General features: G+C 36.8%; 1 protein-coding gene and 1 long non-coding RNA gene across 2 annotated transcripts in view; one reads left to right on the top strand and one right to left on the bottom strand.

The window, feature by feature from the left end:
- LOC134665867 (uncharacterized) overlaps positions 1 to 12,225 on the top strand; it is a 140,921-nt gene extending 128,696 nt beyond the window's left edge. The window contains exons 4-7 of the mRNA XM_063522899.1: positions 5,541 to 5,619; positions 6,515 to 6,683; positions 9,187 to 9,441; positions 10,398 to 12,225. Coding sequence (XP_063378969.1) covers positions 5,541 to 5,619; positions 6,515 to 6,683; positions 9,187 to 9,441; positions 10,398 to 10,737 — 843 coding nt within the window. The 3' untranslated portion in view covers positions 10,738 to 12,225. The remainder of the gene's footprint in view (positions 1 to 5,540; positions 5,620 to 6,514; positions 6,684 to 9,186; positions 9,442 to 10,397) is intronic.
- LOC134665869 (uncharacterized) overlaps positions 1 to 13,520 on the bottom strand; it is a 451,632-nt gene that overhangs the window by 415,795 nt on the left and 22,317 nt on the right. The window lies entirely within an intron of this gene.

Here is a 13,520-nt window from a genome sequence, read left to right as displayed (position 1 = left end):
TAGGATTTTAATTGAAAGAAAGAAACGGGAGACGGCAACAGGTCTGTAATCAGATTTTTAAGCTTCCGCCGTATCCATAACTGTTCTCGATCTATCAGATTCGCTTTGTTCTATTTATTGTATAAGCACTTGGTTTTTTTTCATGGTTTGCGCTTCGTTCTCGCTATTCTTGTTGCGCCCTTGACTTTGACGAGAGATCTTTTCAAATAGAAACAAAATACGTGCGAATTCCAACCTACTTTTATTTTGGCTAAATAATTGCCAGTCGTAAATTATAGGGGTTATTCCGAGTTCTCGTTATGAGGTTAAGATTTAATATAGTAAGTCGTGAATCATAGTGAGTTGCGATTTGTTGTGAAAGAGTTGGGGAGACAAATGCTTTACGTTAGCAGTCGGCAATAAAAGATATCGTGATAGGTATGAGAGGATATCTTCCTAACTCGTAAGTAATTAGAAATCATAAAGTTGACCTAGTTGTAGTTTCATAAACTGTTGCTCATTCAGCTAATATCTGCATTTCTAATAATGACTATTTCAGTGACACGGATCGCGTGCAGAATACGACAGAGCTCTTATAGATTAGATAATAATGAAATAGCGTAAATTGAGTAAAAATGTGCAGTGGGTACATGGCAACAGAAATTTTAGATTCAAATATTGATTGCTTATCATTAGGTACAGGTAGTGCATCTCGCTTAGAAAAAAATATACAGGGCAGATACCCCGGGTCTAGCCACTTTACCGCCGTTCGTTGGCAAGTTGTTTTTTTAATAAATTTATAAAAAACTAAACTAATACATTTCAATAATCTTTTTTAAGGGTTTAAATGATTACATGGTAGCCAATTGTGTTTTAATGGTATATAATTAATGAATAAATTTATTTTATATTAACTTTGAACAATAAATGGTCACATCCGGCCCAGTGGTCAGAACCGGGGCACCTGCCCTAGGTATACATGAGCGGAATGCACGGCGAGTGATGTCAAATCAATTTCAAATCACATTCAGATTTTAAAAGTTCTATTAAAGCTCCTGATGGGTATAATCTTGAGTAGCTCTATTTATGTTAAAGTATAAAAAAAATATTGACAGAAATGTTAATAAATGTAGAAAGCGTTTAGTCAACGCAGCTAAACTAAATAAATGCAGTCAAAGCAATAAAAATGTGGACGGTGATGAATAGAAAATCCATACATAGTATATCAGCCCGCGTATATCTTCATTTCTTTTAAGTATAAATAAAAAATATTTTAAAGAAATGCTAATCTCGTTGGTCAGCTGTTTAATCGGTTTCTCCATCGAACACTAAGGCCCTATTAGGGCCCACGCTCACTGATAACGTTTGGCACACAATTTCACTGCTAGATTTATTACCTTTCCGACGAAGGTGTGGGCGGTTGTTGATAAAACTGGCTAATGGTGTACCTCGTTATCGATACAGGCGCATTCATTATAAACTTACGATATATAGTAATTGAATTATCAACGGTAATATGGAGCAATAATATCTCATTGTTACCCTAAACATCTTGTGCAACTTTTGACATTCATAGATTAGTTCATGTATGAAACTGTGATCTAGTTTAGAGAAACGGGCTTTACGATCTCGAAGCATTTCTCAAATAGTTGTACCGACTTATAGTTTATAGTCCTTTGCAGACTACTAAACATTACATGAGCCGTGAATTAAAGTACTTGGCAAAACCTTATTACTCCAGACGGCAACGTATTAGGAATTTAACTGTAAGATTTTGCATTTAGCGCAGTTTACCTAATTAGAAATAAGTAAAAATTATTGATACTTAGTATGCTTAACTAGTAATTTGCAATCTTAATTTATTTTTTCACTTTATCCTTTTTTTATATCGAATTTTTGTGGGCTTTGTGGCGCAAATATTATGCCCTAAGTAGGTAACATTACAAGTTATTTTATTTTATAATAAAAATCATAGTATGCACAATCTATTTGTATTTTAATTTTGAAATGAAAAGGAAGAATATAAGCTACTTTCACTTGCTTAACAGTTAATATTTCAACGCGTTTGCAGTTTGCACATAAAGCCGTCGTGCAAATTTTTATGCGTCTTAAAATAATTGAATCAACCGACATTTTAAATATTTAATAGCTCAAATCCATAAAAAAAAATATGGGAACTGGCTTGATATCGGAATTCATTAGAAGGAACTTCCTTGATATTTTAGGCATGTCTGCCTAATTAATTACAATTTTACAAACAAAAAAAATATCCATGCAATAATTAAGTCTAATAGTTATTACTGGGGTCGGGAATCTACTATTTTAATATTTAATTACTGGGTTTAAGTATCCTCTCAAGTTCTAGGGAGCCGAGTTTCCAAACTAGTTCATCAGTTAGGAACTGGATTATATATATGGTAGGTATAGGTAGTGTGACTGGATTATATAAGATCTTACTAATAGGTAGGCATACGGATTTTAAGCTAAAATATTTGTTTCAATCCCAGACTTGTTAATAGGAAATTAGTTATTTCATTTTAAATTTAAACGAATAAAAATAGATATCTGTCGATACGGACAACGTCATCGATATGTCGCAGTCGGATCGTATAATCCGCCGTATTACATTACGGCTAGCCGTTTTCAAAAACAGGGGCGTTTTGAAATGCGGCGGTTTAACGATTAGCCGTATTGAATGCGGCTGAATGAGAATCCGCCGGAATGTATTCGGCGCCATACGTTCTTCAACACGGCTAGCCGTAATGTAATACAGCGAGTCATTAGCCGCCGCTTTGACAGTTTTTAGTTCTCATTTTTAACACTCGTGGCGCTGCCTGACAAACGCTGGGGTGTCCATCAAATCTGGAGTTTGTCGGACTGTTTCTTTTCAAAAAAAAATTTCCTTCGCAACTTAACTAGACGGAGCCCCGCTTCGCGGGGCTCCTATTTCTGAGCGGTTTGCCCTTCGGGCATCTGAAGCTACCTAACGAACCTAACCTACCTACCTATTGATTAAGTGAGACGTCCGTGAAAACATTACACTTTGGGGAAAAAAGCGTAGGTAGGTAATTAGGTTAGGTTCGTTAGGTAACTTCAGATGCCCGAAGGGCAAACCGCCCAGAAATAGGAGCCCCGCTTGCGGGGCTCCGTCTATTTAAGTTGTGAAGGAAATGTTTTGGAAAAGAAACACATGTAGTGCGGTGGGACCATGGTAGAAATAAATTAAATTGCAAACATTGTCAAACTCCGGTTACGTAGGCGACCGAAAGAACTGGTCACTCTACAATGTACGATGCGGCTAAACGTGGGCCGCCTTCTTGAAGAACGTATCGCAGTGACAATCCGGCTAATCGTCGAACCGCCGCATTTCAAAACGCCCCTGTTTTTGAAAACGGCTAGCCGTAATGTAATACGGCGGATTATACGATCTGACTACGACAGATACATCACAAGCGTAACAAAATCGATTCAAACTATTATTAAACCGATTATCGGTTCAAAATTAAGCCCTTGAGATGCCAGTGTACGCTGTAACACATTTGTTCCGTCTGGGATGCGGTAGAAAAAAAAAGTAGACACGTGAACAATGGCGAATTGCTTTACGTAACACCTTGTATTCGTTTCTCGTTTCGTTTATGATCTTCGCGATGATCTAGACATTGAATTTCATTATATTTATTATTTGAAGTGGGCTAGCTTGTTTTTGCTATCCTTGTACATAATTTAGTTACTTGCTATTTATAATAAAATATGTACCTATACCTACTCCTACTTACTTGAATATAACAAAGTGTTTCAAGTTGTTTCTGGAATTAATACTTGATTTAGTGTGTTAATAATTTACTACTTTTAAATAGCTTCAAGTTGGTCAATTTCGTTGATGTCTTTTGTTTTTTGGTCTGCAAAAATTAAATTTTAAAATCCATTGGAAACAGACCTTCAATCCCAATTCATACGAAATAAACTTTCACTACGAAAAGGTATGCTAAGAAAAATCTTGCTGCGTCTCCAAGCAAACCTACGTGTGTATCCAAAGCTATGCAAACAAGTCAACTTCCTAGCAAATAACAAGTTGTCTCGTGTGAAAATATCTTGGGAGAATCAACATACACAAGCAATCAAAACAATAACTCGGTCAAACAAACATCAAACCTATGTTAGATCTTATAGAGTTTAAAATATAGAGTTAAATTTATTTTGTTCCCAGAAATAAGTATGAATTGAAAAAGTTCGCACACTTTATAGAGTTGACACAAAAGGAAATAATAAAACACAGTAGCATTTTAAGTATTATTTTTTAAGCCGGCCATTTTTTATTTCTTTTTCATCTTTTTACAGTTTTAGTGCTTATTGAATTTTTATAAAAATAAATTAATGGATATTAAAAGGTTAAACAAGGTTATCCCTGAAGTTACTTAAATAATGTACATAGTAGTATAGTGGGTATGTTTTACTGTTATAATGAGAATACCATTATAAAAGTATAAAGGAATATGAAGGTATTTTAAGGACAAAAATATATAATTAACTTGGGTTAACCCTTTGGATGAGCACATGTGCGGGAAATTAGGACAATTAGAACGTGTTTTGTCGGGACTCTCCATGTGTTCGCCCAAAAACTAACCTTGTAAATTGTCTGATGCTCTCACTCTCTTGTCAATAGCGACGTGTAAAGATATTTTGAACACTTCGTCCGAGTAGCTATTTCTGTTCTATGCTACTTACTGATACAAGTGCAATTCATGACAAATAAATACATATTTATTAAAAGTGTTATGGTAAAAGTATTCGGTGTTTTATCGACATTTCCTTGTTGATGTTTCCTTAGGTCTTACATCAGTACATCATATTACTTGCTTTAGCGGGGTTTTCTGGAAATTTTAATTGCCGGCCTGTCCACTTTTACCATCCTATTGCCATTACTATTGCGGCAATATATTGGCCATATTTTCAAATAGTTCCAAGCAATCGTTAAATACAATGTAATTCACACAAGAAACGTTTGTGACAAAAATATCTGATTTATTACCTTCAGAAATACACCGGCCGCGCGTTCGTCAACTGAAATCATAAAGTTTTGCCATCTCAAGGATTACTGAACCAAACAAATTAAGAGTTGATTAATGCAATAGGAATGTATTCTTGCATCAAACGTGTTTTAAATTATTTAAAATAAAGAACTCGAGTTACACAAGAATTGTGAGTATTATGATGAATTAGGTACAGCATCATAACAATTTTATTTTATATTGAAAATGTGTACCTAGGTCCTAGTACATAGTTAAGTATAAATAAATAGATTAACGGGATGGTAGGTAGGAACAGATTTATTAACAAGATTTATTTTCTCGCGTTTATTGTCTCTCAAAATATTACAGATTAGCGTAAGCACAAGTCAACACATTTTTAGAAAATGTTTTGCTCATAATAGAAAACAATTTAATGTGTTTTTAAATAGTTCAATATTTCGTACCAATAAATATTTACAAAAATATATTAAATTAAAATTTATTTCAGTACTTACGGCTCAGTGTGTAATTTAATTGTTGTTTTTTTTTCAGGATCGTGAGAGCAACCTAACGGTGCCGGCCCGATGGGAGGACCGCAACTTAAGAAACTACCTCAATAAACCAGGCATTGGTAAGCCAATTTAATACCTACATACATCAGTAAAAAAACAGTTTTTTTTCCAATGTCACGTGAACCTAATTTCGTACGAGTAATTTACGCAACCAACAAGGGCAACAAGCCGCCACCATCTCTCTTGCATTCAACACAAAGTTGTCGAAAAAGAGCAGTATTAAGCTCGGTTTATATCTCATATCTACAGACATTGAGCGTGCCAGACACGTGCCGCTGCAGAAAAAATAATTTAGGTGTCTGTTGCCGTCTGCGCAGCCGTGTAACAGCAGTTAATAGACTCGTATCGTATTGAATAATATTATTTTGTCTGCCACGGCACGTGCCTGACTGGCATGCTCAAAATCCGTAGATATAAACCGACCTTTAGTCGAATGGTCAGCTGACATTATTTGCGATATCTCCAAAAGTGACTTGCACATAAAACGTACCTATGCCTTATTTGTTCGCTTCTGCTTTCTTTAGTTTCTGTTAGATACTTTGAATTGCATAATATATGTACGAGTGTCCATTGACGACATCGCATTACTATTTAACCATTGTACTCGCCTGCAGAGAATCTACCCCAACATATATCTCAGGCATCATGCTCATAAAATTATACAATGAAATTATTTAACTATTTATTTATTATTTGTGAAGCAGGCAGGCAGTTGAAATAACTGATAATGCCTGTATCTAGAGCCATCAACCGAGTTTTCAGTGTCGAGTAGAGTTTGCATTGAGCTTGTCTAGTTTATTCTTAAACTCATTGACACTTTGGGCCGATACTACGTCCTCTGGGAGTTTGTTCCAAGCTTTGACCACTCTGTTGCTAAAGAAGTGTCTATGAGGATTATTGAGGAATTAATAAAATAATGATACCATTTATTTACCAAATATTAATAATTTCCAGAGAAAGTTAGCCGTTGGATCGGCGGGATCTACGACTACGCCGCGCGCGCATGGAAGTGGGGCGGCGAGCTGCGCCCCATGCGGTACCAGTCCTTCTCCAAGATGAGGAAGCTCAAGCCAGAGGAACTGCAATGGAACTGCATCGCCATGGAGCCCGAGCTGCTCTACAGGCAAGTTTTATATTGTGTGTTGCCAGTACCTACCCGTATAAAGGAAACAGAAACCCCATTAAACGCGTAGAACTCAAGAACGCGGCAAGGTGCTACACCTGTGTATCACATAAGACACCCGCAGAGTCTAACGCTACTATAGACCGACCGCTTAACTCAGTCCTCGCCTGCGTACCGTACGCCTGCCGCTCGCACCTTCCCCGCCCCGTCGCCCCCGTACCGCGCAGGCGAGGACTCAGTTAAGCGGTCGGTCTATAGGTCACGGTGCTACGGTTATAGGTGCCACATATAAACCTAAAAACTACTCCTATAAATATTGCGAAAAAAGTCTACTGTTAACCTCGTATAAACCAAACATACAAAGTTTCCCAATTTTGTGTTTGAACCTTATTCTGTACGTAAATTGGAACGAATTTCGTTTGTTTTCAACAACAATGAAACAAAAGAAATGCCACTTTATTTGGTTCATGAAAGGTTCAAATTAGATTGCAACGATACATTTAGTCTTAGGAGGTTAAGAGAAAGCTTATATTATTGATACAAAATTAAAATCTGCAGTATTCAAATACCTACAGTGTACCTATGTCTTTTTTTCCATTGTGCTTTGTTAGAATATTCAGTAGCGAAAAAGTTAGTTTCAGTACTAAGGTTTCATAAAGCCTGTAAATTATTACCCGTAAAAGCCGCTTAGACTAAACATACGAAACTGGAAGGCGACCTCCGTAGGAATGAATACGAATGAAGCTTGTGTGTTCGTATTCGTACATGTCCCGTTTGACATTATTTTATTTAACCATAGGAGGTCCTTTGTTCCAAAGTCCTATCGGGTCGTTTCATGCGGACGTGGACCAGTTTTGGGGCTTAAAGCTGCTGTGGGGTCAAAGTCTGGGGAGGGTCATGTTTCTATTATGTATGCCAACTAAACTACAAAAATTAAGATAAAAGGAGACAACCGCTTCTTCATACGAACATAGTCCCCATTTTCCTCCCTGGATATTAACATTTTAGAGTCAGTTATAATATTTCCATACAAGATCTTATTTAGAAGCGGTCGTGCACTATCCTCTTAAAGCCAAACTGAAAATAGAAACTACTTACAGATATAATTTAATAAAAGGTTTCATGATACCTAACTATGTAACTAATCAAGTACCTATACATATATTAAAACCTATTTCTACTGAGGTCCTGAGAATAAGAGTAGGTATGTAAGTAAGAAAAACATTACGCATCCAGACGAACGACAAAGCAGTTAGTCGGCCTGAAAATAAGAAATAAACAAATAAGCGTCATAAATAAAAACATAAACGGTCCACAAGAGAGTCGTACAGATAAAGGAAAATAAATGACGATCCTTACGAAACATACCATTCCTCACCGAACAAAATATCCCATTAAGCTTGTATGTTTCACATATTCGCGTATCTACATAACGCAGTGTTCCCGATATCGAAATGGCGTGTTCGTGACAGAAATAATGTTCGTGACAGAAATAAACGATCTCAAGGGCACAGACGGTGGGCCCTTTGGTTGCATTCGCTCTGAAACCTCTGACAATATACACTAAAATTGGTGTGGGTTACAAACTTGGAGCGTTTCTGCTTGTATATGAGACTAAATAATCTAAATATTACGCGAACAAGCGCACTAAGAAATAAGCAGGGGAAAATTGCTACTTGTATGGTTATGAAACTGAAAGTGCCGAAATTTTATTATCCCCTCTCTCTCTCTCTCTCTCTCTCTCTCTCTCTCTCTCTCTCTCTCAAAAAAGGAACAATAACTTCATAGTTTGTTAGGAAAATATAAAAAAATAACCATTGGAGTCAAATATTTTCTTATATTACATACCTACTACTTCTTAGTGCGTTAGCTCTTTTTATTCGATTCGGCTGAACTCTTAACACTTTTAAAACTCGTCAATAGCATTGCAGTCTTTACGTGATACACCCGGTCTGTAGTTGAGTTCCGCTGTCGCTTACAAATTACACTCCACTACATTAGGACAATTCCAATCGTCCAATAACACGAAAAGCAATATAAAGTTTACGAACGCCGTGATGCGATATTGCCATTGTGTGGGTCAAACCCTTGTTATATTTCTACTCTCGTGACCCATAAAGCTTTTATTAGCTTACTTTTGATTAGAACATGTATAGATGTACTTTGCTAAAATTAACCACAGCTGTTCGAACTACCTAATAATCTACAATCTACAATAATATACCTAGGCATATATTTGGATTTCAGATATTTTTTCAGGTTTGACGTTTCAAGCAGAATAATTAAATTTGAACATGGGCCTTGCTACTTAATTCATAAAAAAAGTAGTAAACCTTTCCATGATTAGACAGGGTTCCATTATATGGGGCAGTATAATAATATCTCGGACATTATACCTATGTACTTATGTATGATGAATTATCTGAAATGAATATTATATTTATTAATTGTCTGGCAGGACTTACTACCTGTTCTAAATTTAACCAGCATTATAATTTTCCAGATGGGCACCCGCAAGCTGCTACGAGAGCCGGCAGTACATCTGCAAAACTAAACTAAAGTACCACCGACAACGCAACGCAATCAGCCGCGAACGAAACGACCCGCGGAGCAACGACGTGGTGACCGCCAATCCGTCGCTGAACCCGCTCAAGTCATACGACCTGCGCCCGAGTGCGCTCCGGGCCATGCCGAAGCCACGGCGAAACAAGCGAGGACCGCTCCGGCCGAGTAGGAAGCTCACCCGACCCTTCCCTGGGTAAGATTGCTAAAGAATGTGTTACATCACTCCTCTGCTGCATGCGTATTACGGACGTTATTGATGTGACAAGGCAAATGTCACTTTTTAACACTCTATCACGATGGTAATTGCGACTAACAACAATCAGCCGCGATCGCAACGATCCAAACCCAAGGACCAACGATGTGGCGATCGCCAACCCATCGCTGAACCCAGTACCGTCTTTACCGTAAGGGCACACGAGGCCCGTGCCCGGGGCCCCCATCCTCAGGAGCCCCGAAGGACTGACAGTAACAGTATATTTGATTACCCTTATTAAATAGAAGATAATTGTAGGAATATGTAAATTTAATTAGCTTTCTTTACTTTCCAAAAGGGCCCCAAATTCTTATGTGCCCATGGGCCCCAGCATAGTTCAAGACGGCCCTGGCTGAACCCCTTGAAGTCGTACTCAATTCAATAATTTTAAATTGACCCCATGCGTTTGGCACGTAGTCTAGAATTAACATCGAACAGGTGCGCATAACTCGTAAATAAAATAACAATAGTACGAATTTACTCTAATAAACATTCAGCCATTAATTCGCGTAAAGTGGGTAATAAAGAACTATATTTGTTTTGCTAGTAAGTGGATACCAGCATGTTAACTGCCCATCTGATGTGGTCCAGTTTAGGGTAACGAGAGTTTTAATGGCCAATAAATCTTTAGTGCCTACTTTTGCTGATGTGGTTACAAGTTTTACAGATTTGTAAGAATAAGACTGGTTTTACAGTTGGCTGAAATTAACTTGATTAGTTTACATTAATAGTTGTTAGTCGTAATGCACCGCAAAAATTGCCCTGATACTCTTTGGAGATCCTTGAGCTTTGGAGATATTTGTCCAGTAGAATCATAAAGATACTTATTTCTGTTACTCCTTTTTTGGCATTTGTCGACGAAACCCTAATAAAAATGAGTAAATGCTATGTTTCAGATATCAATGGAACCGCCGTGACCCTGAGGGCTCATTCCAACGGAACGCCGAGCTTCTCACTTCTGGCCGCACCGGACTCAGCCCTCAACAAGTCAACACTCACCTAGCGCGGCTTAAACATTTACGAGACAAGCAGCTAAGGAAAAAGAGAATACGTGACCGAGATGACTGGCTAGTCAACGAGCCCAAGCAAAACATGGCGCACACACACGCGAGGACGTACACTGTGGACAATAACATCAGCGCGTTGCATCCAAAGACAATAGTCGAGGAGTTCGATATGATGCCGCCGCCATCACCCATCGAAGTACGACCAGCACGCCAAACAAATTACGATTAACTCCAATCCAATTTTAAAACCACTAGAATGTGCATTCTCCTTGAAATAATTTAATGACTTAAGGTCACTTTGAAAAACTGAGTGAGAGTTTATTTTTGAAAAGACCTGGTTTATTTTAATAAGTGCACTCTTCTTATCGCCACTTTGGACTCCGTAGTTCGGATCTGCTATGTCATGTACTCAGTAAGTGTTTATAATAAGCAGAAGATGTTAGCTTATTTATTTGCGTTTGTAATGTGATCGCTTAGTCATAGAAATGTGTACACTATTGTGTTCTTCTTCTCTTGTCGTAGAGTAGACAGAACGTGACGATTATACTTCTAAGAAACAATGAGACATGGCTATGCTCTATCCAGCCAACACTTGACTCTTGTGATTTCCTTGGAGCATTCCCACTTTTTTTAATGCAATGATAGATTGTAGTAAGGAAAGGGTGATTTCACCTACTCTGCTGCTGATAGGGTTGGCTGGCCCAAGTCTAGCTAGTCATTGTCATAGGGTAAATGACAGCGACCAACATAATATACCATGCTGTCATATCTCTACATTCAGTGTCAACGATTAATCATTAAGTTATTTGTAAACCATCTCATTATGAGTATTAACTTTAACTCTATCGTCATGTTTCAATTTAGGTTAAGTTAGCTTAGATAATCAATATGACACGCAAACGCGACCTAAAGTGTATTGATTTATTTTTATATCCTCTAAAGAAAGTAATACCACAGACTATAGTCTGTATCTTTAGGTATTTAAATAAAAGTAAACAAACAATTTGTAAATTTTCGGGTAGTTGGGTATAACATTTATTGGTTAACCGACCAATTACAAAACCGCCTGATTCAGTCACTGAACGATCTATTACGAACCTACATTATTTGATCGTGTAATATTCTCATCTACTGCTACTGGGTTAACGAGCCATTTGAGGGTAGATTTTGTTTACTTTTATTTAAATACCTAAAGATATACATAGAGTATAAAACAGGCACAGTAAATCAGAGCCATGTTTCAAACGTAATTACAACATTTTCATGTCGTTTGCTTTTTAGATTTAGGAACTAAAATTAATTATATTTTTGTATTTATAAACAACTAGTCAGTAAGTGTGTTTATTTTAAAGATTTTATATTGTAAGTACAATATTATGTTTGTTTACCATGTTAATATTACCTGTGTTATAAAGCTACACTTGTGTAAAATAAAAATAGCGTAGGTACTCCCATTATATTCCACAAAATCTTTGTCTGATTATATTTCTATATGAGTATTTTATTTATATATCTAATTTATCTTAGACTTATGTAACTAGCATGAAGTTACCTCTATAACCTAAAAAGTATTCATTAGTTTTAAAAACTGTGTCGTACTTTACATTGGCATTTCAAATTTTCTTAGATTTTAAATAATTAGTAACACTAATGTAAATCTTCGGAACAATATTCACAGAGTCATTTATACCTAATCTTTAACGAGAAGTTTCATTATACGTAAAGTGACACATGTTTTACGCTGACCTGACATTAAAGGCCTGTGCACACCGGCTGCGTGTGTGTGACGTGCACGTGCGCGTGCGGCGTTGTAGTATACAGATCCTTATGAGAGATGGCACACCGCTTGCGTGACGTGTGCGTGTGCGGCTCCAACATTTTAGCGCACGCACACGCGCACGTCACGCACACGCAAGCCGGTGTGGCTCGGCCTTAAAGTTAACGGTCATCATGACGCATCAACTTTAGCGATATATATATATAATACTATAGGTACTTAAATATATGTCTGCCCGATATACTTACTTTCTAACTACTACATAGGTAGGTACTGTTTGTTGGGTACTAACTGCACCTACTACTGTGTAAAAACTATCGACCTACCTACTTATATTAGGTAGATATTTAAATGTTGAAGTAAAATTAATAGTACAGATAATGGCAGTTATTTTTGTTATACCCATAAATATATAATTATCTTCATAATTGTAATTCATAATATAATTAAATGAAAGCACAGTAAGTAGTCGTGATCTAGACTGTAGTCATGGTTAGTGCCAATAGTTGGAATCCTCGCATTTATGTTAAGGATATTTATTTTATTGTACGTCTTCGTCGTCTACTTTTAACAGAATATTTATTTATAAACTCATCGGAAAAGTTAATTAGTTTCGTTTGTTTTTAAATCAAAATAAATGTAATAATTTACTAATTAATTAACGTCCTATATGTACATTGCCTTTTTCTTAATTTTCACTGCCGATGATCACTATCGAGTTGGTCAATAAGTATCTATTTCCGTACAGTCAGCAGGGACAGCAGGTGCCGAGAACTTTTTTGAAAGAGCGTGTGTAGATCATTTTGAACACACCACATGCTCAGCGACTTCTGCTGCTGACAATACCTAAGTATCTTCTGTTTGTGTATGATACTTTCTGTAGAATGCTTTTAATTAAATGTATGTCATACCATAGGTAGGTACGTAGATTTATCAATAAAACCCTGCTCTTTACTAATGCGTAGCAGGGTTTAATGCCATATAATGCTTCAGCAATATAGTCTTTCGCATTTGTTTATTAAATCTTGAAATTTATGTTATTTTGTAGATATTACTTTAATCTAAATGAATAGGTACCGAGTTGCGGTTATAACCCCACGTTCTGTTCTAGAATTTTTAGTTTCTTTTTTAACCTGCCAAGAAATGGAAGCAAATAAAGATTAAAATACCACCCTTTTTGTTTAAATGTCATCCACAGGATCTATCCAAAAATTATGAATATTAGGTACAGTCGC

Source organism: Cydia fagiglandana, chromosome 7 (genome assembly GCF_963556715.1).
Source record: "Cydia fagiglandana chromosome 7, ilCydFagi1.1, whole genome shotgun sequence".
NCBI lineage: Eukaryota > Metazoa > Arthropoda > Insecta > Lepidoptera > Tortricidae > Cydia > Cydia fagiglandana.
The sequence above is the reverse complement of the archived record's forward strand: the minus strand, read 5'-3'. Positions and strand labels throughout refer to the sequence as shown.